This window comes from Sciurus carolinensis, chromosome 1 (assembly GCF_902686445.1).
Source record: "Sciurus carolinensis chromosome 1, mSciCar1.2, whole genome shotgun sequence".
In the NCBI taxonomy this organism is placed as follows: Eukaryota; Metazoa; Chordata; class Mammalia; order Rodentia; family Sciuridae; genus Sciurus; species Sciurus carolinensis.
In genome coordinates this window covers 197324776-197349403 of record NC_062213.1, presented here as the reverse complement: position 1 = coordinate 197349403, position 24628 = coordinate 197324776, and the positions used below count along the sequence as shown (strand labels likewise).

The window sequence follows — 24628 nt, the reverse complement described above, 5'->3', positions numbered from 1 at the left end:
CTGTCTCAGCCTCCCAAGCTGCTGGGATTATGGGCGTGCACCACTGTGCCCAGCTAAATTCTGCCACTTTTAAATCCCACAGATTTGATATTTTCAGCTGATGTGGTGATGCACACCAGTAATCCCAGCGGCTCAGGAGGCTGAAGCAGGAGGATAACAAGTTCAAAGCCAGCCTTTGCAACTTAGCAAGGCCCTAAACAACTCAGGGAGACCCTGTCTCTAAGTAAAGTACAAAAAGGGGGCTGGGGGAAAAAAGGAGGGGCTGGGGAAGTGAATCAATGGTTGAGCAACCCTGAGTTCAATCCCCAGTACCAAAAAAAAATATTTTTTCTATATTTTCAAGACTTTATAGTTGATGTTTGCTTAAATTTATCAGAATATTTACCATTTTATTTGTTCACAATTCTTTCCCGCATCTCAGACCAGGCCTCCAGCCTCAGCTCCCTTCTTTGTAAAAGTTGCTTTTGTGAAACTGTTGATTTTAAAATATCAGGTTTTGTTCATCTGAAAGTGTCTTTATTAAAAGATTTTTGGGGAGTGCAAATTCTAGGTTAACAGTTATTTTCTCAAAATGCAGTGAAGAGATTATTCAGCAATCTCCTAGATTTCATTGTTATTACTTACAAGTTCATTTCAGCCTAATTATTATTAAAGTTCCCTTTTAATCTAATTATTATTCTTTTCTGACTTTTCTTTCTGGATGCCTTAAACATTGTCTCTTTACTTTATGTATATTACGGTTATGTTATTGGTTGCCTAGGAGTTGAGAACATCTTTTAGGTGAGATGAGGCTGTGTCTTCTGTGTCCCTTGTTTTGCCTGGTATTAGTAGACCTACCCCAGCTCTCTCTGGGTTGGTCTTTACTGAACTATGGTGCAGGTGCACGTGGGTGCTCATTTGATGTGTGTGTGTTTGTGTGAGCAAGCGTGCACTCAGCAGTGCTTTACAAAGTATACTTTATCCCTGATCTGGTTGCTTTGTAAGAGGAAGATCTTCAGGAATATCCAGTCTACTGCATCCCAGAAGGGGACGCCTGTGTGACTGTGCACAGCCCTGCATCCGTGTGCGAGTCCTTGCTGTGCACATCCCTCAGCTCTCTTTCCGGTTCAAGTGTAAGCCGGACAGGTCAAGGGACCCTCTTCCTCTGTTAACTCCTGACCGCTTCTCCCCACTTTCTCCGGGGGTCAGAGCAAGCGCTAGGTGCTGCCTGCTGCTCCCACCTACTGGGAAAAGGTGGGAGGCTGGGGCGCGCCCTGGCGGGCCAGGCCCTGCTCATGGGGTGCCTTGTCCCCGTCCCTCCCACAGCTCCGCCCCAGGGGACTGCACATCGTTCAGCATCAGCGCCTCCCCAGGAGTGCAGGTGGAGGTTGCCCACGGCCCTCCAGCCAAGAAGAATCGCACGGGTTCCTCCAAGTGGCCCCTGGACCCTGAGCTGGAGGTCACCCTGAGGGTGAAGGCTGCCAGTGCCAGCACAGGTGACCAGAAGGTGAGGGACAGCTCCGGGGCGGGTGTGGAAGGGGGCCGGGGCGGCGGCTCATGCAGCCTATCCTCCCTTGAGCCTCAGTGCCAACCCCGCAGCCTCCGTCCCTGCGGTCTCTCCCACCTCGGGGTCCTTGTGCACAGTAACGCGGGCACCAGGGCTACCATCAAGTCCACCCCTTGGCCAGCGTTTAAGGAGCTGCCACCAGCTGGGGGCAGCGGCACAGCTGGTAATCCCAGCAACTCAGGAGGCTGGGGCAGGAGGATCGCAAGTTCAAGACTGGCCTCAGCAACTTAGTGGGGCCCTGCCTCAAAATAGAAATAAAAAGGGTCAGGGACGTAGCTCAGTGGGATAGTGCTCCTGGTTTCAGTCCCCAGCACCAAATGACAACAAAGAAGCACGTGCCATTGCATTGAGGGCCTAGGTAATCCAGGATGATCGCCTCGAGACTTTATCAAGACCTTTATCCTACTCACTTCTACAAAGACCAAAGGTCATACTCTTGGGTTCCAGGAATTAGAATGGGGACCTATCTGGGAGGCCACCAATAACCCTACTCCACCCCCTGTGACTGCAGACAGTCTCAGCAAGAACCTCTGGGATTCCCACTGAGATCTGCACCAACAGTCATTAGCTCCTCAGGGAACAAGCCAACCAGGCTCCCCCCTGGGGACAAAACATTGCCACCTGCTGCAGGAACACAGATCTGTCCAGGAAGATGTGCTCAGGGAAAATGTCCTGGAAGAAGTGGCAAGCTGAGGATGATATAAAAGACCGGCCTGGGGCTGGGCGTGGTGGCACACAACTGTAATCTCAGCAACTCGGGAGGCTGAGGCAGGAGGATCACAAGTTTGAGGCCAGCCTCAGCAATTCAGCGAGGCCCTAAGCAACTTAGTGAAACACTATCTCAAAATAAAAAATAAGAAAGGTGAGGGATATGGCTCAGGGCTAAAGTGCCCCTGGGTTCCATCCCTGGCATAATAATAATAATAATAATAATAATAAATAAATAAATAAAAGACCTGCCTGCGAAAGGGAAAGGAATGAGGCCTACCTGGAAGAGCCGACCTCTGTGCAAGCCGAGTGAGAAGAGCCAGGCAGGAGTTGGGGAAACGGAGGACGTTCTGCCGACCAGGAAGGTGGGTGCAGAGGGAAAGGGAGCCAGAGCCAAGGGTTTGGCATCAGGAACCTCGGTTTCTGAGGACAACAGGAAGCCGAAGTCTTCAGCCAGGGCCTGCACCTGCGTCTTAGAAGGGCCACCGGCTGGTTGCCACTGACTGGAAAGCTGGAAAGCCTGGTGCCCGTCCCCACGTCCAGCCAACGACAGGCAGATAATGAGGACGAGGCTTTGAGAAAAAGGAAAGAGTAGGCTCACTGCTTCGCCAGCGAAGAACACACAGTAGCTCAGACCCTAGAGAGTCGGAGGCCATACTCCAGCTGTGCCTCAGCTGGAGTCAAGTTGGGTCGCTTTGAGAGATGACGGTCCCTTAGAGCAGCAGGTGCCCCCTCCCAAGTCTGAATCCCTCACTCCTGGTCCCTGAGCAGAAGGGCGGATGACAGCTTGGGACTGGAAGGTCACCCTGCTTCCCCTGTGGCTAGGGAGGGGGAAGGGAAAAGACGGAGGAAACCACCCCCAGCTTAAAATAAGCCAGGTGCAGAGCCGCGGGTGACATTCAGAGGGGCGGGACCCCCCTCACCTCGTGGCCAGTGGAGCGGATCTAGGGCGCAGGAAGGCGGGAGGCCGAGAAGGAAGGCCAGGGCCAAGGTCCCGAGGGGAGGTTGGCGGCTGAGGCTGTCCCCAGGCCACCCCGCGGGAGCTTCTGGGCTGCAGTGCCGGCCGCCTCGGAACGCCCACCGCTGGGCCTGGGCTGTCCTCCAGACCACGCCCTCCGCGGGCAGCCGGGCCAATCAGACGTGGCCGCCCCAGGATGGTGGGTGGTTGGTGGTGCTGGAATTGGGTGCAGGGTCTCCCTCCTGCCGGGCCCACGCTGGATCCCGGCTCCGACGCTGCCTGGGCTGGACGAAGGGAGTTAGTGTTCATCGCCACGGCCTCCCCTGCAGAGGCCAAGGCAGGTCCCCGCGGGGCGGGAGGTGGCCTGGAGCCTTTCTTCCCCTTCCCTGGCGAGTCCTTTCCTGGAGTTGTAACCCACCCTCGCCCTCCAGGGCCCCCTCGCCCCATCTCCAGCAGCTGCACCCCACTCCCCCTCCAGGATCTCCCCCAGGCGCCCCGTTCCCGAAGCCCCCGCGGAATGGGGCACCGAACCCTAACCCTCCTTTTCTGGGCGCCCTCCGGACCCTCTTCAGCATCATAGAGGAGCTGAGTCCAGCTGGCCTCGGCAGGCGTGCAGACCCTGTCTGTGGAGTGACAGAGACGTCATTACCGTCTGTAGGTTCGGATCTCATACTATGGACCCAAGACGTCACCAGCCCAGGCCCTGCTGTACCTCACCGGGGTGGGTAAGTGACCACAGGTGGCTCCACACAGCCTCTGCAGGACACCTGGCCAGGGAGGCCGCTCCTGGATCTGATTTTAGACAGAGCAGAGGAGGACCGTCCATTAACAGCCCCTTCACCGGGGAGAAGCAGGCTGGGGCGCGGGGAAGGAGCGCAGTTACCCCTGGGTCATTTACTTCTCAAGGGAGGAAGCAGGTGCCCGGATGCTCAGGGACCGGTCTCCACACCTTTTCGACACCTCAGATATTTATAACCGAAGTGGCTGCTGCTGCTCTTACGTGGCTTCCCGGAATTCCACTATTTATATTCCACTTTCACTATTTCTGCCACACCAGAGATCCATCTATACTCCTAGTTATTAAATATTCTTTTTGGAATAAAATCCATTTTTAGGATGGCTTAAGCTCAGGAGTTCAAGGTCAACTTGGGCAACATAGAGGGACCCTGTGTCTAAAAATAAGTAGAAATAAAATCCATTTTGTAGTTTGACTTCATCTTGAACAGTATGTATCAGATATACAAAGGGCAGGTAAAAACTTGAGGTTTCACTTCATCAGCGAATCTCGTTCACGAATCCACATTTAAATAAGACAGCACTTCCTGTGCCAGACTCTGTGCTCAGACTTGACACTCCAACCTTACTGCAATCCAGTGAGGTTGGTGCTCTCACCGTCCCATTTCACAGGTGAGGAAACCGAGGCACAGGAGGTAGGTCACCCGTGCAGCCGGGTGGCGAAGGGGTGAAGGGGCCCAGATCACTCAGGACTACGCTGTCCTGACCCACACTAACACCGTGGTGTGGACATGTTTAAAGGACACTGGGACAGCCTCAGGTGAGACAAGGTCCTAGATCTTGCTGTGACGCACACGGGGCTACACCGCTGCCATGACGCCACTGTCATTTCGGGTCCTCTAATCCGGCGGGGAGGGAGGATTTACATGCTGCTTTCTCAGTCGTTGGTCAGAGGAGGGTGCTGGGCTGGACTTGTCCCTGGCGGAGAGACACATGTGTAATAAAGAGCAGGTGGAGGGGGTGCCTCTCACCCGAGGTCACTGAGGACTGAGGCTGGGGGTCCTTGCCCGGCTCCAGGTACAGCTCTCACTGGGGCGCCTGGGAATTCTTTCTGGAATCCCTGGGTTTCTGTTCCCAGTTGGCATCATAGTCACGGCCCTGCTGAAGGACAGCAGGACAGTCGGAAGCCTCGGCTCTGCTCCGAGTTGCAGCCAGACTTCCTGGGGACCTAGGAGAGGGTGTCTTGGACTGTCCCCTCTGAAGGAGAGACTCCACCCTCAGAGCAGTCGTCTCCTGGGGAAGGGCCACCCTCGGAGGCCAGGCTGAGGGCCCTGACTCCACACCTCGCCCCTGTGATTTCAGAAATCTCCCTGCATGCAGACATCACCCGCACCGGCAGAGCCAAGCTGACCAGAGCCATGAAAAATCAGGTACCCCCAAATCAGGTACTCAACCCAAAAGCTGCCTCTAGCGCCACTGGACTCTCCCCTGGCGCCCCCTTGTGGTCATGGGGTGAAATGGCAGGCTGTGTCATGTTTCCCACGAGAAACGTGGGACAGAAAGAAGAAAATGCAAATCACCAGCAAGATTCTGGTTTGCATATATCCCATCCCTTTTTACGAGACCATATTTTTACTGGTTGTGGGTTCAGATAGTGTGTTGTCTGGAATCTACAGTCACCCCGTTATTGCATAGCAGAGAAAAGCTTTGTCCATAGGCCTGGACTCGGGCTCAGAAGCCCCGCCCCAGCTCACTGACTGACAGGAGAGATTCCCCCCCGCCGCCGCGCTGTCCACAGGGGGTGACACCTAGGAAAGGGAAGAAGGCCCGGGAGGGGCGGAGGGAGGCAGTGAGGGCCCGGAATGGGGGTTACAGGAAGACAGGCGGGGGGCGTGCAGAGCGCCCTCAAGACCCTTAGCCCGGGGTCGCGGGTGAGTGAGGCCCTGCTGGTGTGCGCGTGCGCACTTCGGTGGGCTTCTGCCTCTGTACAGGCTGCGCTCCTTGAGGTCAAAGTGCAGGGAAGTGCCTGGACGCGGCTCCGTGGCGGAGCCCTTGCCTAGCAGGAGTGAGGCCCTGGGTTCAATTCCAGAGCCAACAGAAAGTTGTTGCCTTTTTTAAGGGTAGAGAAGAGTGACCTCCCTGGGGTCCCGCCCCATGCGGTCATCCCCAGGTGCGGGCGAAGGTGCCCCTGCCCACTAGCTAGATCCCTGCTGGGCGGCTGCTTCATTTGCTTTGACCTTTGGACAGATGGGACTCTGGGAATGAGTGAGGGTGCGTCCCCACGCGTCCCTGTGTAAGTCAGGGGCTCCACGTGGGTGCAGGACGGACGCACTGGGTCTGTCAACCCAAGGCCTTGTTAAGAAGCTGTTGCCCGGTTTGCTCTCTTGGCTCCTTTTTCGCTATTGATGACTTGCGAAATGGGTTTAGATGGGTTTGGTCGCGACCCTGGAGCAGGCAGAAGTCCCCTCTTGGGTCCCAGGAATTGCCCGACGTGGGAGTGAGCTGTGAACCGAGAGAGGCTGAGGGGACCGGGGGAAGGGGCTCCTCCGAGGGCCAGAGGGGTCTGCTGGGCGACCTCAGCCTGCCCTTTCTCTTCTGGTGTCCGTAGAGGACCTGGACCTGGGGACCCAGCGGCCAAGGGGCCATCCTGCTGGTGAACTGCGACAGAGACGGTCCCGGTTCCTGGGGCATGGACTGCGAGGACGACAGGGTGCTTGACAGCAAAGGTAAGGCCCCGCCCCAGCAGCCAGGCCCCGCCCCAGCCAGCCCTCTGTCCACCCGACCCGAGCCTCAGCACAGCCTGGGATGGGGTGGTTGGTAGAGGTCCGTTTTATAGGTGAAGGGATGGACAGGGGTCCTGAGAGGGCAAGTGACTTGCCTGAGGTCACACAGCAGTCATAGAGGGCTGGGATCAACCCCAAGTCTCCTGATGCCTCCAGAGGCTCCAGCTTCCCTGCCAGCCCACTGCCCTACACAGACATCCTCACTGGGCCCCAAGCACCCAAAATGAAATTGCTCCAAAATCTTATGAGTCACCCCTGAGGTCCCTGCCATCAGCCACATACTGCTCTGAGTACTTCAGAATGAGTCGCTCATTCAATCCTCAACCCAAAACGTAATGGGTGGAGAAATGAAGGCACAGAGAAGTTAAGCAACTGACCTGAGGTCACACAGCTAATTAGTAGCAGACTCAGGATTTGAAGCTGGAGCATCCAGACACCAGGGCAGGTTGAGGGGCACAAGGACAGTGCGCACAGGGTCTCTGCAGGCACTCCTCAGGGGTGTCCCTGCAAGGAAGTGGAGAGTCACATTCCCCACCCACCCTGAGAAAGGGCACCAAGGGACTGAGGCTGGCAGGCCAGGGCAGCGGAGTGGCCTTGCTGGGGAGCTACTGGGAACCTAGAGATGGATGCATTTCAAGTTGTGTGCAGGTAGCCTGCCCTGAGGCCAGGGGACAACCTCTGCTTGGTGTCCAGCACATAGTAATCAAAACAGCTGCCACTGGGCAGTTCTGGGGCACGGGGCACAGTGCCAAGCGCTTGGCGTCACCCGTCGTCTCCACAAGCTTACAGTGGGGTGGCCCTGCTCCTGGGTGCCAATGGGGAAACAGGCGCCAAGCTGGAGGAACCCTCCAAGCTCACACAGATCCCGACACTCAATCCCGGGGGAAAGCGTCATTTAAATGCCGGGAAGGGGTGTAGCCAGGCGCTACACCCTGGCTGGCTCCAAGGCCATCAGCCTCCCGGGACCCAGGGGTCTCAGGTCACATCCTCCTTCCAGACCTGCAGGACATGTCCCTGATGACCCTGAGCACCAAGACCCCCAAGAACTTCTCCAGCAAGCACCAACTGGTGCTGCACGTGGCCAAGTCTGAGATGGACAAAGTGCGGGTCTTTCAGGCCACAGGTGGGTCCTCCCGGCTCCTCATCGGACCCTCGACACTCCTGCCGCGTGGTTCCGTTCCTGCCCCAGCCTGTGGAGCGGCTTCCTATTGCACACAGGTCTGGGAAGTGATTCCTGAGCAGCTGCTATGTGCTGGGTCCACAGAACCAGGGACATAGCTCCTAGCAGGACAGGCACCTCTGTCCACTACCTTCTAGATGAGGGATGTGGACGGAAGACACATGTCAGGCCTCATGCTGGGACCATGGAAAGATGGGCAGGTGGAGAGCCATCCAGGAGGCAGCACACACACGGCAGGCTTTACTGGCCTCTCCAAGAGGAGGGAGCAGGGCCTGGGGTTTGCGCATTTCAGGGTGTGCGCCCTGTGTTCTTAGGAGGGCTCTTCAGCTCCGGGGAGCAGGGGCAGTGGTCACCAGGAGCCAATGGCTAGTTTTCGCATGGACGCTGCATCCTCTGTGAACTGAACATCTCTGTTTTGGGTTAAGGATGAGTTGCTGTTGTTTGGGGGTTTTTTTGGGGTTTTTTTTGTTTGTTTGTTTTGTTTAGTTTTTGGTACAGGGATTAAACTCAGAGGCACTTAACCACTGAGCCACACCCCCAGCCCCTTTTTAAAAAAATCTTTTAAACTTTATTTTATTTATTTATTTTTTGTGTGGCACTGAGACTCGAACCAGGTACCTCACATGTGCTAGGCAAGCGCTCTACCACTGAGCCACAACCCCAGCCCTTTTTATTTTTTATTTAGGCACAGGGTCTGGCAGAGTTGCTTAGCGCCTCACTTTTGCTGAGGCTGGCTTTGAACTCCCAATCCTCCTGCCTCAGCCTCCTGAGCCCCTGGGATTACAGGCGTGCGCCACTGTGCTGGGGTGCTGTCTCTATTAAGAGGACATAGAGGTGGGAAATGGAACAGAACACAAATCATGGCAGGTGACGAGTTAGGGCTCCTAGGACTTTGTCATTTTGGTGGCTCAGCAGTTTTATCCTCCGTGGTCACACACCCGGTCCCTGACGCTGAGCTGGTTGCTGGGGCAGGGATGGGCGAGGCCTCCACCAAGTTTTGTTTTTTCTTTTTTTATTCTTAGTAAGTACACGTGGATTTCATTTGGGAGCAGGACACGTGAACATTTCAGAGTAATCTTAGTAAAGTAAGGATGGACAGGGAGCTTTGGGTACCTGGCAGGCTGTGAATGCAGCCCGGAGGGCAGAGGTAAACTTGCACTATTTTTTATGACTGCCAGGCATGAGTTAAGACCCGGGAGCGCTTGTCCTTTGTCCCTGTGGTGATCTCCAACTGCCTCAGAAATCACCTCCCTCTCAGACACACGCACACAGACACCGCACAGCCCTGGGTGCAGAGGCTTGCACGCAAGCTGCACCCATCCGCCGTCTGTCCTGGACCTTCCTGCGGACCCCTCACAGCACCTGCTACCAGGAGTGACAGGCTCAGTTTCAGGCACAGGGCACAGAGCTGTGAACACAGCCAAGTCCTCGTCCCCATGTCCCTTTCTCTTAGTGGGCTGGGAGAGACAATCGGCGAATAATTAAGTAGAACGCTGGGCGTTCGCGATTTGGATGCTTCACGGAGTCCACAGGGCGGGTGTGAACTGGGGAGTGGGGTCAGGGAAGGTTCCCCCCACCCTGTGGGCTGTCATTTGAGCAGAAGGACAGGCGGGGACAACCATGCAGTTACCTGGGGAGGGCGTGCCAGGCAAGTGCAAACCCCGAGGTGAGGTTGTATGGCTCGGAGTGGAGGGGTCCAGGGGCGGAGCGGGGGACCGGGGCATGTGGAAGGGGCCAGGGGCGAAGGGGAGGGGCCTGGCAGCACGTGGGCGGGGCCAGGGGCGAAGGGGAGGGGCCTGGCGGAACGTGGGCGGGGCCAGGGGAGGGGCCGGGTGGCACGTGGAGGGGCGGGGCGGGGCGGGGGCGGGAGCGGGGTCTTGCAGGGGCCCTTCTGGATCCAGCCCCCTTCCCTTGCAGACCAAAATGGTTGAGCTGTCCTTGGCTTAGCGACAGCATCTTGCCCCTGCCTGGGCATCACCTCTCCAGGGCCCCGGGGTCCCCTCCACCATCGGCATCACATATTTCAATGGTCTTTGCTCTCCCTGCTCCCCATTGTGCTCCCTGGAGGCTGGGGGACACGGCAACCTGTCTCCTTAGCAACCGCCTGTTCCCACCCCCAGTGTCGCTGAGACTGGCTAGAGCAGTTGCTGAGGAAATGAGTGAGTGAGTGAGTGAGTGAGTGACCGTGTGTCGTGGGCTTCCTGGAAAGTCGCGCCCTTCCTGGACCCCCAGCCAGGGGAGCAATATCCTAGCTGGGCTTTGGTCCTTTTCTGATAAAGTGAGGCTCCAAGCAGATTTGGGGTGTGCATGTGGGGCCTAGGGAAGGCCCCAGCGTGGGGGGTCGGGAAAGAGAACAGGGTCTGCAGAAGGAGGACGCGGACCGAGCCTGCTGGCCCCTGGCCAGGGGGCAAGCTGCCTTCCAGGTTCAAGGTGGTCCTGGGCCCGGAGCAGCCCTCTCACCTGCTGGAGCTCCCAGGCGGCCAGCACAGCAGGGACTTCTACGTGGAGGGCCTCACCTTCCCGGACTCCGACTTCCCAGGGCTCATCTCCCTCGGTGTCTCCCTGCTGGACATGTCCAACCCGGTAGGCCAAGCCGGAGCGGTGGCCTGGTAGGTTGGGGCAGGACCAGTAGGGAGTGGCAGCTGTGGGACCCGCTGCTGTGGCGGCCTCTTCGCTCCCCTCCCCTGCAGGAGCTCCCTGAGGCGCTGGTTTTCCAAGACAGTGTGGTCTTCCGTGTGGCCCCCTGGATCATGACCCCCAACACCCAGCCCCCCCAGGAGGTGTACGTGAGCAGGTGAGGGGCCCTGGAGTGCTGGGGTCCAGTGGCCAGGAGGAGCGCCGAGGCCTGGCTGCAGCGTTCACTGTGCCAGTGACCCAGGCCCTGTGCCAGCCTTAGCTTGCCGGGGACCCCAGGGAGGCAGGGGAATCGTCCTGTCCTGGCCAGGCCTCCCTTGGCTCCTGGGGCCTGTGGAAGTTGCTAGACCTCAAGGATGAGTCCCTCCTTCCCTGAGCCAGGCTCCCAGGGCCCCTGGACAGCTGCACCAGTGGCTTCTGGGAGCTTGTTCACATGCACCTTCCTGGCTGAGCCCTGAGCTGGGCCTCATCTCTGGGGATGGGGTCCCCCTGCATGGTGGGGAGGCCTGAGCACCCCTCCTGCAGGCACAGCCCCTAGTGAGAGTGCTGGGGCCTTGGGGTCCCCTCTCCTCTCTTCTTCCGATTGCTTCGGGGGCAGAAGGAGTGACCGGGGAAGCCTGTGGCAGACAGCAAGGTGGGGTTCAAAATAGGCTGACCCCAGGTGGCCTGGCCTTGGGCAGTGGCCTCCCCCCGCTGTCCTCTCCTTCACGGAAGGGGTACCTGTTAGCCCTGCTTCGTGGATTGTGAGAGGGGAGTCTGTTCAGCCTGTGTCACCGCCCCACTCCCCCCAGGCCTGACCTCCAGACTCCAGAGCCTAAGGCGCTGCTTCTCTGACCTTTCTAGGATTTCTGATAATGAAGACTTCCTGAAGGCGGTGGCTGCCCTGGCCAAGAAAGCCAAGTGCAAACTGACCATCTGTCCCACGGAGGAGAACATGAATGACCAGTGGATGCAGGTGAGTGGTCCTGCCAGGCGGGCAGGTGAGCGGCCAAGGGTCCAGGGACACGCCCCGGGCCTAGACTCCCAGCGTTCCTCGCATGGGGGGCGCCTCAGGCCAGTGGTTCATCTGACATTGATCGTGGGCCACTGTGGGCCACCACTGGGTCACCAAGACGAAAGCCACCTTCCTGCTGGAAAATGCTCAGGAACCTCAGGAACCTCAAGCCCAGGTGGCCCTCAGTCCTTCATTGGCCTTCCTGGGCTCAGCCACCCACCAGGCCACTCCCCTTCGCCAGCACTTGACGTGGCTGCCATCTCCTGCGGCCTGCTTCCAGAACCTCCCAACCCGGCTGCCGCCCTCGCCCGGTGCCAGCCTGCCCCAGGCAGCACTGTGGAGACACGTGGCCACTCTGGTCTCTGTGTCAGTGCCCCCCCTATTGCCAGGGTGCCCCCAGAGTCCCACCCACTCAGCACCGTGCCTGGCACCTGTCAGCTGGCTGAGCGGACGCCCCTCCCCCTCTTGGGCCCACCTGCCTTCTGTAGGGCCGCCCCCCATTCCTGCCCCCCACCTCAAATCCCAGCCTAGGCGCTGCCCCTCCAGTGGGAATTCATCTCTCGTCTTTCAAATTCCCTAAGTCGCATCCTCTCTTGTCATTGGTCGCCATTTTTATACCGCCCCCCCCAAAAATGGCAGTGGCGTGTAAATAGCGACTTATCACAGCGATTGTGTGTGTGCCTTTGCACCCTGCCTGCGGGCCACCAGCCCCTGGGGGCAGATCCGCTCAAGATTCGTTTCTGAAATCCTCCTGCCTCTCCTTCCCCTCAAAGGCCACCCGGGTCCCGGCTTCCTCTGCCCAGGGACCAGGAGCTGCTGCTGCTCCCCTGGGGCCTCAGCCTCCAGCCTCCAGCCTCCCGCCAGCAGTCTTCCTGGCCCGTTCCGGCCACCCTGGGGGCTCACCAGTGACCCGCAGGCCCCTCGATACCATCAGCACTTCCCGACTCTGGGTGCCCGCTGCCAGACTCCCGGGCTCTCTGGCCCTGACAGTGTCCTCGAGGACTCCAGAGCCTCCTTCACTGGGTCCCCAGCCAGGGCCCCACCCCAGAGGGAGAGGGCGCTGCAGCCTCAGCACGCTGTGCAGGGGGCCATCGCAGGACACTGGCTCTGCTTCTTCATGGCCCCTTGTGTGGGGTCAGAATGCCAAGGGCTCTTGATGCCAAGGGTAAGGGCGTGCTGGGTGCAGAGCCAGGTGGCGCCAGCCACGGCCCCTTTCTGCTCGCTCCGCACAGGATGAAATGGAGATCGGCTACATCCAGGCCCCGCAACAGACGCTGCCCGTGGTCTTCGACTCCCCGAGGGACAGAGGCCTGAAGGACTTCCCTATCAAACGCGTCATGGTACCTGCCTGGGGGTGGGAGGGGTGGGTGAGGCCTCTCCCTCAGCCTCTCCCCTCCGCCCCTTTTCCTCCCGGCGGGCGGCCCTGCGGCGGGGGTGCCGGGCCCCCTGAGCAGAAGGCCCGCTCCGGGGCTCGCAGGTGGGGCTTGTTATTTCTTCTGTTACCACCATAAGATCCGGTCCTTCACTTCTAAAGCCCTGGTCACCCGCAGGACGCAGGCCCAGCTGGGTGACCTCGGCCACCCGACCTGCTCTGGCTGCCATCTTTTGGGTGGGATTTGATTTTCCAGGGCTCCACCGAGGAGACGGGAAGTTTCAGGATCAACAGCTGTTTCCTAGGTGGGACTTTACCATCCCAAAGCCACCACGTGTGGGGTGGGAAGTGAGGTATTGATGAGTCAGTATGTCATTTGGTGCTGAGCTGGTGAGTTGATGCAAACTCAGCACAGAATAATAATAACAACAACAACAATAATAATAACAATAATAGCATTATTGAGGACGTAGGCTGTCAGTCACAGTGCTGAGTTCTTACATGCACTGACTCATTTAACTTGTCTACCTTTTTTGGAGATGTTATCAATAGACCCATTTTACAGATGAAGAAACTGAAGCTCAGGGTGGTGAAGTCAGGATTCAAACCAGGCCAGTCTGGCTCAGGGAGGGCGCCCCTCCCCACCCCACCTCCCTGCTTTCCAAGGAAGACCCGGGCCTGAGTCCCGGCACCCAGAGAAAAGGAGGCGTGTGGGCGTAAGCTTTGCTCTGATGAGTGGTTTTCCAAGGAGCGTCCTGTGCCCCACGGGCAGGGGAGGCGGCCCTGCCCACACCGGAGGCTTTGGAAGGAGCTTTGGTCTAGTCAGCACCGTGTCTCAGCTCCCCCGGCCACGCCCTGCGCTCAGCAGTGGAGGGACTGAGGCCGCCGTGGGCTCTCCATGTCTGCCTGGCCACCGAGCATCAGGAGCATCAGGACCCTCCAGCCAGCTCCCACTTGACTGCCCATCCCCGAGTCCTGCCTGGCTCAGTGGCCCTGTCTCCTACTCCGCCACCTGAGAGTGACGAAGGCTGAAGCTCGACCCTCACAGGCCTTGCGCCTCTCCCGCAGGCAGCCTTGGAGGAAGACGGGGCTGCAGTGGCCCCTGGCTAAGCAGCGCCCCAACCTGAGTCACAGAGTGAGAAACCAAGAGTCAGTCACACTCGCCACCAGCCTCCGACTCAGCCACTTCTCCAGCATGACGCGGGCCTCTCTCCTGTCCCTCACCTGCTCCAGACCCCTGGGCTCCTTCCTGTCCTTCAACTCCACCCACTTCTCCCTCATCTCAGGACCTTTGCACATGCCATTCTCTTTGCCTGGAATGTTCTTCCCTGTTTCGGGGCTGGAGTTCAGTTCTCAGCCTCCCGGCCCTGCTCAGTGCAGCCTCCCTGATCCTGAAGGAGACCCCCTCCCCAACCCACAGCATTTTTGACCCCAGCCCTCTTGGTTTCTGCAGCTTCTGAGGGGCTGGGGGAAGAGAGGCAGGCATTGCCAACTGCCTGGGGTTTGGAGAGAAGGGGAGGCTGGAGGCTAAAATGTGGGCGTTATCAGCTCACGGGTGGAATTTCAGGAGATGCAGCAGGACCAACCAAGAGCAAGTGACTGGAGAATAAAGGAGACCAAGGATAGGCCTGTCCCTGTCCCCAGGCCGAGGAGGCCGAGAAAGAACCGCTGGGAGGTGGGAGGTGAACCGAGAGCACACGGTGTCCTGAAAGCCAGCCGCAGAAAGCAGGCCAAAACCACGGGCGAGTCGGATGGACGGGCGTGCTGCCTGGGGCTGGTCTAGCCTGGGGCTGGTCTAGCCTGGGGCTCATGAGGACCCCGACCAGAGCAGCTTCACTCCCAGAGGAATTGGGAATGATGACTTTCAAATTCATGAAATCAAAGACCCTTGAGATGATGCATCTCCCCCAAAACACACTGGTGGGGAGCCCCGAGGTGGCCCCATGGGGCCCCGGGGTCCGGACAGTTGATTTTCTGCAGGGTCGAGCTGGCTGCGGCCTCTTTGGGGTGGGACAGACTGCTCACGGCCCCTCCCTTACGTCCGTGCCCTCCTCCCCAGAGCCTGATGTCTCTTTGTGTGGCAGGACGGACGTTGTGGTGTGTTGAAGCGAGGATCCTGCCGGCCCGGATCACCGGGTGGATTCTGTGTAGACAACTCTCCTTACGAGAAGGCCAGAGGGCGGGGTGGGGAGGCCTCCGGGACTGCAGAGAGCAGACCTGTTATTTTAAGCCACAAACTCGATGACAGTTTGCTACGGCCGTCGCGAAGCTCATGCAGGGGTTGAGAGATGTGTCCCTGCTCCTCTCACCAAGACCCTCCCGGGAGAGTCCTCACTGAAGCCACACTGAGGAGCCGTCCCAGCCCAAGGGCAGGATGCCGCTCACTGGGGGCCCAGGGCCCCCATCGGGGTTGTTCAAGCTCCAGTCCTTCCTACAACTGGATGCAGGACCGCAGGAAGCCCGTCACCACTCTGAACTCAGTCTCTTCTTCTGCAAAACGAACATGCAAAGGAAAGTCTGCCAATTTGTTACTACTCCCAAGTGACAGTTCACGAAGCAGCTGCTGTGTGCTAGGGGCAGCAGCAAGTGCCAGTTCCCTTCCTTGCCCACCGAATGATCCCAAGTTCCTGCCCCATCCCCCATCCCAGGTGCCTGCCCTGTACTGGGCGCTGACGGTGACGGAATTCCTTCCTGGACGAGCTCCGTCCTTAAACTTGTACCCACACCGTCTCTCACTCTTGGCACTTGCTTCTCCCACCTCAGGGTCCAAACTTTGGCTACGTGACCCGAGGGCCCCAAATAGAAGAGATCACTGGGCTGGACTCCTTCGGGAATCTGGAAGTGAGCCCCCCAGTCACCGTCGGGGAGAAGGAGTACCCGCTGGGCAGGATTCTCATCGGGAACAGCGGCTACCCCAGGTAAGAAGGGGAGGGACGCCCTGGGTGGCCAGGACCCAGGGACCCAGGGAGCCGTGGGAAGGCAGAAGGCAGAGCGGAAGCTCCCCACCCGCTCCCAGCCCAAGTTAGGGAGCCAGGCTTCGGAGCCCAGAGTTCAAGTCCCAGCTCTGTCACTTACATCCTGTCCCAGTGAACATCAAGAGCATCCTATGTGCTAAAGCTGGGGTGCCGCTGTGAATGACTCGGACAAGTCTCGGCCACCAGGCTTGTGAGGGAGGCAGATCATAGAATCAGATAATTTCAAAAAGTGAAGAAAACAGAAAAGAGCAGAGGGACCTGGGTTAGGGTGACAGGGAGGGCCTCGCTGGGGAAGGGGCTCGTGAGCTGAGTCCTGATAACAAGAAGGACATAGTGTGTGGAGGCCTGGGGTAGAATGTCCTGGCAGCTGAAGGAGAGTGTGTGCAAAGGCCCTGTGGTGGGAATGAGTGTGGTGTGTTCGAAAAGGCCAGGGCAGCTGAGCAGACTGAGAACGCGCAAGGGACTGGATCACACAGGGCTTGCAGAAGATGGAGGCTCAGAGAGGTGAAGTAGTGTCCCCAGTGCTGCACAGCTCATGAGCGATTGCCAACTCCAGCTGCACTGGATCTGAATCCTGCTCTGTGTGAGTGCCTGTGGGCCTCAGTGTCCCCTCAGTGAAAGTGGAACAACAATTCTCAGTTCCTCCCATGTGAAGGGATGTGATAAGGGCCTCCCAGGCAGCTGAATCCCTTCTGTTCTGAAGGAGAACCCCGGCTCTTTGGCCCAGCCCCAGCCCCTCGGAGCCCTCCCCGTCCCCTCCGCCTGACTCTCTTCACCCTGCGCCGCAGCAGGGAGAGCCGGGAGGTGCACCGGACCCTGCAGGACTTCCTGGGCGCCCAGCAGGTGCAGGCCCCCGTGAGCCTCTACTCCGACTGGCTGTTCGTGGGCCACATAGACGAGTTCCTGAGCTTCGTTCCAACGCCCGACAGGAAGGTAGGGCGCAGGGCCCACGGTGGGGCAGGCCCCTCTGGCAGAGCCCCAGGGGGACGCGGCCCTCAGACCCTGCGTTTCTGCCCCAGGGCTTCCGGCTGCTGCTGGCCAGCCCCCGCTCCTGCTTCAGGCTCTTCCAGGAGAAGCAGAAGGCAGGCCATGGGGAGGTGCTGCTGTTCCAAGGCGTCAAGAGTAAGTCGGCCGTGCCCCTCCGTCTGCCGCGTCCTCTGCTGTCGCGTGGTCTCCCACGGCCGGGAGGGATCATCCGGCAGCGACCACGTTCTGAGCACCCACTGTGCGCACCAGGCATTGTGCCGTGTGCTGGGGATGCTGCGTGGACAGAGCAGAGGAGCCCCGCAGCCGAGAAAGCAGCTACCACCTGGGCCCTGGGGCGTCTGGGTGGGGCCCAGGAGGGCTCCCTGGGGGAGGCGAGAGTCCCACAGGAGCAGGACAGACACCAACTGGAGCTGGCCAGGCGGAGCTGTCAGGGAGACTGGCTGGAGGGAGATGCGCCCACGGGGAACAGAGCGCGCAAAGGCTCAGAGGCGGGAGGGAGCCAGGCGGTCCCAGGACCTGAGAGACGCTCAGTGCATCCCAGCCCAGAACGAGAGGGGACCTTTTCGATAGATTCTACAACGTGGGGCCGGCCGGAGGGTGAGAGAGCTCACCCGGCCCTGGCTCCTCCCCCTTTTCTGTTTTTGGGGTGCCGAGGATGGAACCCAGCGCCTTGCTCATGCACCCTGGCCCGCGCCCTCCTTTCTACTTGAGAGGAATTTCCGGGGCCAGAGCCGCGGTTTTGACCACAAGTAACACCGTTGGCAGGTTCTAGTACAGACGTCGCCTCAGAGGGGCGCAGAGCAGACTGCGCTGGGAACTGACGCCATCCCCGCCTCACAGATGGGAGCACGGAAGTCCCGCTGCGCCTGGCGGAAGGGGACCGAATTCATTTGCATTTTTTTTGTCTGTTTTTCTCTGTGACAGGAAAAAAGCAGTGGAAAATAAATGACATCCTGTCAAACAAGATATTGAGAGAACAGAACTCGTATGTGGAGGTACCGAAGCTGGGGGTCCTAGGGATGCCACGGCCCAGGCGCAGGCCGGAGCCCAGCAGAGCCGCGGGCGGCCCCTGGGCTCCCTGAGGGCACCTTCGGGCACTGGCCGCTGGCTCTGCAGGCCGGAGCCTGGCAGTCCCCACCAGCACCTTCCCACCCCTGCCCGGGGCCTGCCTTGGGTGGGGGCCTCGGCCCAGGTTCCCTCCACCCGACTCCACCTCCCCCCAGAGCTGCATCGACTGGAACCGCAAGGTGCTGAAGCGGGAGCTGGGCCTGGCCGAGGGCGACATCGTGGACGTGCCCCAGCTCTTCAAGCTGGCCAGGAACTCCAGCGGGGTCCCCAAGGCTGAGGCCTTCTTCCCGAACATGGTGAGGAGGTGGCAGCGCCCACCACACACACCTCTGCAGGTGGCCTTGAACCCCAGGGTGCAGCGCAGGCAGCTGGAGGCCAGCGGGGCTCGGCGGACCTGGGGCTGTGCTCCTCCCCACGCCCACTCAGGGTTCACCTGACCCTGGATGGCCTGCAGAGCCCCTCTGGCATCTGACAAGGTGCTATGACCCCCGCCACCGCCGCTTTGCCGATGAGGCTCAGAGAGGTGAGGTCTCTGGCACAAGAAGCCATAGCTGGCGGGAGATGAGTGCAGAGCCGGGTCTGGCTGCAGAACCCGAGCTCCAGTCGCCAGGCTGGGCTGCTGTTCCCAGGGGGGCACCTCCCTTGACTGGGCCTCTGGGAGGCCGCCCTGAGTTGAGACTGAATTCGCACCCTTGTCTAGAGCCTCTGTGACCAGCTGCTGTGTGGCCTGCTGCTCCCTCTCATCAAAGGGTACCCAAGGGCCAGATGGGAGCTGCACCCAGCTCTCCTGGGACTGGGGGTTCTGGTTCAGGAGGAGCCGCAGTCCCTATCATGGCGGTTTTCAAACTGGGTTCCCCAGGGCCCTGGGTGCCAAGGCGGTGCCTCCAATCTGATGGTTCCAGTTGCCTCTGCTTGATGCTCTGAGGCTCTGCAGAAGGTTCTGTTTAGAATGAAGGCTTCCCAGGCCTAGAGGAAGCTGGGGCTGGGGATGCCCCTCTTCCCTGACCCTGAATAAGTTTCCCCGGCCCCAAGCCCTTGGTTCCCTCTCCAGCGTGGCTCAGCTGGGCTTCCTGGTACCACCAGGCACGCAGATGTGTGGGTGCCGACTGTGTGCTGGGTTCAAGGCCCTGGAGGGAGTCTGAGAAGGAGATAGGACTGGCTCACAGGGACCCACAGGGAAAGGCGGCGGTGGCAGCAGGACAGGCAGAGAAGCGAGCCGCGCGAGGCAGTGGTGTGGCCGACAGAGAAAGTGGTGCCCTTTCCAGGCACCCAGGAGGCGTGCTCCTATCTGTCAGAGCAGCGCACACTTGTTGATTTGGCTCAGAAAGGTGAAGCGACCCACCTGAGGCCACACAGCGTTTGGCCCCAGACCCTCCCCTTGGCCTCACAAGGCCCGCCCAGGGGGTGAGGAGACGGGACACTATGCAGACAGTGCTCCCGCTGTCTTCGTCAGCCGTTTCTTCATCCAACAGACATTTAGTAAGTGCCTACTGTGTGCAGGCACCATGTTGGGAAGGACTCACTGCTGGAGTCCAGGGATGCGTGGGCAGAGCGGTGGCCTCAGCCCTGGGCCTTGAATGACAGTTTGCTGGAAGGTGGCAGGTAGGAAGGACAGCGCAGAGGTAGGGCCAGGGGTCCTGGAGTCCAGCAGGCCCATGCGCCAGGCCTGGCCGGTGGCCTCAGACCTACTCTTCCTGTCTGGACCTCGGTTTCCTCATCTGTGAAGTGGGGACGCCCGTCACTGCCTCTAACCTGGACCTCCCCTCCCCGCAGGTGAACATGCTGGTGCTGGGCCGGCACCTGGGCATCCCCAAGCCCTTCGGGCCGGTCATCGACGGCCGCTGCTGCCTGGAGGAGCGGGTGTGCGCGCTGCTGGAGCCGCTGGGCCTGCGCTGCACCTTCATCGACGACTTCCATTCCTACCACGTGCGCCACGGCGAGGTGCACTGTGGCACCAACGTGCGCCGCAAGCCCTTCTCCTTCAAGTGGTGGCACATGGCGCCCTGAGCCCCTCCGGGCCCGGGCGCGGGTCCCCGCGTGTGCTGCACCAGGGCTCTTAGGGGGTGTCCAGGCTCCCTGGGGGGTCAGCCTGCCCGCAGTGGCTCGTGGCCTCGTCCTGGTCTCCTCTGTGTGCCCCAAGGTGGTGCCACCCTGGCAAACCCAGCTCGGCCCTGAGAAGCCGCAGCTGAGGTTTCTCAGATCACTTTGCGCGTGCGGCTCGGAAGCCCCCCCCCCCCCCCCCCCCCCCCCCCCCCCCCCGCTATTCCTCTTTCCCACGGGCTCAGAGCGCACCCAGGCCGTGCCGCGGGTCCCCTGCTCCCAGGCCTGTTTCCAGCCTGTAAAATCGCGTGATCCCGTGGCCTGAGCTTCCCGCAGAGCCTTTCCAGGAGGAGAGCAGAGGGAGGGAGGGAGTGGAGTGGTGACCGAGTCAGGCAGGGATATAAAATAAACTGAGGCCGCTGTCCTGTCCTGTCTGTAAGATCCGGTGCCAGGGGAGAGTTCCCCTCCCGCCAGCTGGGCTTCAGGAAAGCTAATTAGCACCATTCACTCCTTCCTTTTGGAATGTGAAGGACTTTCCCAGGGACCTAACCGTGTCCCTTTGAAGTGTAAATGCCCCTGTGGAGGTCCAGGCCCAAGGCTAGAAACACAGGAGGCCGACACAGGAGGCCCTGTAAGAGAGGCCAGCCTCCCCTGTCGCATCTGCTTTTGTGAACACGTCCTGCTTGATGACCCTTATACACAATCATATATTGTTTTTTGAAACCTTGTGTCCAATTATGTACTGTTTTAGACTGGAAAATCTACGGCACTAGATAGTCTGTAAATGTTACAAAAATGGGTCAGGAGTGCTCAGGACTTGGGGGTGCTCATCTCCTCTGGGCCCGCCAGCCGGCGTGAAATAAAGTCTGGTTTCTCCTGCCCTCTGAGTGCCGAGTGCTGCTTCTCCTGGGATTCCCACAACAGGAGGGCGGAACCCGGGAGCTCCTGGGGCACAAGGAGTTCCTGTGGTTGTTTAAGGAACGTGTGTCTCTAAGATACAGCCCTCTGCAGGTAAGTTCCATGACAAAACGTAGAATTATATTTTAAAAAAAGAGACTGGATTAAGAGCAGGAGAGCAAGTCCGGCAGCAAGAAGCCAAGTCGCGTGACCTCGGGTTTCTCAAGAGACACGGGGTGGGGTTCACATCCAACCCAAAGGTGGGGCCTGAGGACTTTATCTCCATTCACGTTGTCCTTTAGAGAAAAAGACAGATAATGTAGGAACTCGAAGGACATGAGAATTTTAACTGTTAGATCAGATACTCAAATATCAGGGTATGAATTTTATCTACTCTTCCCGCCTGCAGGCTCCACGGATCAGGCCCTCCCTGGTCCTGCTTATTTGCTGACGTACCATGGTCCACCTGTAGCGGGTCATGGTACACACCAGGAGCTGTGAACACGGAATGAAGTATAGGATAAGTGCCAACACGGTGCTCAGACTTTTGCCAGGTACCGTGGTGCACGCCTGTAATCCTGTGGCTCTGGAGGCTGAGGTAGGAGGATCACAAGTTAGAGGCCAGTCTCAGCAACTTAGCAAGGCTCTAAGCAACTTAGCAAGCAAGACCCTGTCTCTCAATAAAATACTAAAAGGAAAAAAGGCTGGGGATGTGGCTCAGAGGTTAAGTGCCCCTGAATTCGACACTTATCCCCAGTACTGAAAAAAAGTTTCAGATTTTGGGATTAGGGATACTTCACTGGTAGTATCTATGCCAATATTCTGAACTTTGAAAACAACCCTGAAATATGAAGTGGTTCTGGTCCCAAACATTCTGGGTGAGGGACACCCAACTTGTAGTTCAGCTCCGTAGTCTCTTTTGTGTATTGTTTTTTATGGCCTTGACACCAGGATTTATATTCTTTTGAAAATAAAAACCTGGAAATTGAGACCAGCTCGTGGCTCCCTAGGGTCTGGGAAACTCAGAAAATGCCCAGACACTGTTTCTTCACGAAGACCATGATGCAGGAAAGGATAAAATCAAGAGCTCCGCCCTTGGGCTGGGGACGGCTCAGTGGTAAAGCACCTGCCCCGTGTGCCCAGGAACCTGGATTCCACCTGAAAAAAAGAAATCTGTCCTTTACTTCCATTTCAAAACATTCTACAAAACTACAGTCATCCAAACAGTGAGGTTCTGGCGTAAGGACAACCGACCCGTCGCCTAGGACAGAGAACCCAGAAATGAACTCAAGCGTGGGATCAAATGACCTTCAGCAAGGGAGCCACACCCATCCAGGGGGGAAATGACGGCCACCTCAACAACAGGGCTTGGAAAACAAGACATTCTGACGCCAAAGAATGAGTCTTACCTCGCAGCATGCCTAAGAGGAGGTCAAAATGAACGGAAGACCTGAAACTGAAAAGCTCCCAGGAGAAAACATAAAGGGAAACCTCCAAGACATTGACTTTCTTGGACATGACACCCGAGTACAGGGAGCAAAAATAAACCAGAGGGCCCGCATCAGATTAAAAGCTGCGTACATCAAAAGACATGCCAATAAATAAATTGTTTAAAAAATTTAAAAAGCCAGACATGGTGGCTCACACCTGTAATCCCAGCAGCTCAGGAGGCTGAGGCAGGAGGACCAAGCGTTCAAAGCCAGCCTCAGCAAAAGCCAGGCGCTAAGCAACTCAGTGAGACCCAGTCTCTAAATAAAATACAAATAGGGCTGGGGAGGTGGCTCAGTGGTCAAGTGGCCCTGGGTTCTATCCCCGGTACCCACCCCGCCAAAAACAAACACAAAACCCCGAGTTAGAAAATGGCTCTCTGAAGAGGATCGGCCGCTTCTGATGCCCAGAAGGGGCTGCAGGTGTCCTTCTGGACCAGGGGGGCCAAGCACAACAGGAAGTGGGTGTAGCCGTGGAGCGGACGAGGGGCCTCAGCAGACAGAGCTGAGAGCTGTACCCCAAAGAGGTCAGCTGGAGGGTAAAGCCACCCTCGCAGTCACAGGAAGTGCGTGGCCGGGGAAATACCCGAGCCTTTCACGGGCACCGGGGACATCTCTGAGGGAGCCGAGGGGGCTGTGGAAGGAAAGGCTACCAGCCCCGCAGAGCAGGGAGCCACCTCACATGAAGTGCCTGTCCCTAACACAGACTCCATAGAGGCCAGGCCCGCAGACTCCAGAGCAGACGAAACCTGTCAGTCTCCCTCGGTGACCGTGGCCTTGTGCGATTTGCAAACGTAAGTGAAATTGAACTTGGGACATTTCTGATAAATGCTGATGTCAGACAAAAATAAAATTTAACCCCCGCTTATCATTCGCAGCCAACCTATGATTGTGTGACAGGGGCTTTCCAACCAAGTCCCTAAGAAAGGCAATTTGGTCGCTGCAAACTAACCAAATAATCTCCTTCTTTTGCTTCTGCGCTTTCCCCTGATGTCCCGTCGGGGGAACCCGAGGTCTCTTTGGTGCTTCTCGCTCAAGGAGACTCTTTTCTACTGTGCCTCTGAGTTTTCTTTTACACCATCAAGTCAGACCGCCACTGTTGGCTTGGCCTTGTGCCGGTCGCCCTCCCCAGAGACCACGCAGATGTGCCCTGAGCAGCTGCAACTACTTAGCGCTGAGGAGGGGGCTTCAGGCAGCGCAGACGGGGTCCCTCACAGATCTAGAGACCAGAGGACTCAGATCGGCTTCCCTGGACTGAATCCCAGGTGCCCCTCCAGAGGCTCCGGGGGGTCTTCTGTCCCCCGCCTCTTCGTTTCTGGTGGCTGCTCCACTCTGGTCCCTGCCTCTGTGGTGGCAGTGTTTCTCCTTCATGTGCCAAATCTGCCTTGGCCTCTCCCTTATGTGGACCTTTGTGGTGACATCTGGGGTCCATCCAGCGGGTCCCAGGTCATCTCTCATCTCAGGAGCCTCGATGGTCTTTGCAAAGACTTTGATTAAGAGGTGACAGTCGTAGGCTCCAGGAGGAGGACCTGGCATTTTTGTAGGTGGACTTGATATGAGGATTAGGACTGTGCGGCGTCTCTAAAGAAAAGGAGGAACGGCAGAACACCATGTCCCTGACGGTCCATCTCTTCCCCCAAAACGAGCCAAGTGAAGGGAACAGTGAGACCGATCCTGGGCCGGCAAGTCCAGACACGGATCGCCCTGAAGGACGCAGGCTTCCTCTTAGGCGCCCCAGGAACCAGGGCCGGTCGACATTATCTGTGGAGAGCTACTTCCTTGCCTGCGCGCCGGGACAGCTGCTCCCGGGGTGCTCAGACGCCAACGCTGACGATGTCGCAGCTTCTGCAGCCTAGGTGGGGACAGCCGGCAACTGAGTCACCCATCCAGCCAGCTCCAGGACAAAACGCCGTGAGAGAGAGAAGTGCCGCTCAGTGAAGCACCCTGGGGACAGAGACGCCATCTGTCAGCCTGTCACCACTGAGCCCTGCTTGGAGCACCCATTGATCTCTTATTAAGCGTTCCCCAATAAATCACGTCTCCCATTCTGTCTCTGGGCACTTCTTTGGCCTGGCACAACCTACCCCACTGCCTGGCACAACTGGGCTGTGGATGTGCCAACACGCTACCTTTGTCCTCTGGGTGCTGGGGTGGCCTCACGCCTGCTAGGTGAGTGCTCTGCCACCGAGCCACACCCCCGGCCCCTAACACTGTGACGTCTCTCTGGCCGTTCCTTCACCTCCGTTAGGCAGGCAGAATGAGGA

The 24628-nt window shown here is 58.4% G+C and overlaps 1 protein-coding gene across 4 annotated transcripts in view; it reads left to right on the top strand.

Moving 5' to 3' along the window:
* Padi4 (peptidyl arginine deiminase 4) overlaps positions 1-20854 on the top strand; it is a 29846-nt gene extending 8992 nt beyond the window's left edge. Inside the window, exons 2-16 of one of the 4 annotated variants that reach the window (XM_047538802.1) lie at positions 1306-1486; positions 3871-3937; positions 5310-5377; positions 6556-6673; positions 7728-7853; positions 10315-10493; positions 10601-10704; positions 11388-11499; positions 12771-12878; positions 15674-15828; positions 16674-16818; positions 16905-17007; positions 17797-17867; positions 18096-18236; positions 19714-20854. In XM_047538802.1, coding sequence (XP_047394758.1) covers positions 1306-1486; positions 3871-3937; positions 5310-5377; positions 6556-6673; positions 7728-7853; positions 10315-10493; positions 10601-10704; positions 11388-11499; positions 12771-12878; positions 15674-15828; positions 16674-16818; positions 16905-17007; positions 17797-17867; positions 18096-18236; positions 19714-19947 — 1912 coding nt within the window. In that variant the 3' untranslated portion in view covers positions 19948-20854. Of the gene's footprint in view, positions 1-1305; positions 1487-3870; positions 3938-5309; positions 5393-6555; positions 6674-7727; positions 7854-10314; positions 10494-10600; positions 10705-11387; positions 11500-12770; positions 12879-15673; positions 15829-16673; positions 16819-16904; positions 17008-17796; positions 17868-18095; positions 18237-19713 lie in introns of all 4 variants that reach the window. The other 3 variants (XM_047538890.1, XM_047538709.1, XM_047538630.1) reach the window with 3 other exon arrangements.
* The last annotated feature ends 3774 nt before the right edge of the window (positions 20855-24628 follow it).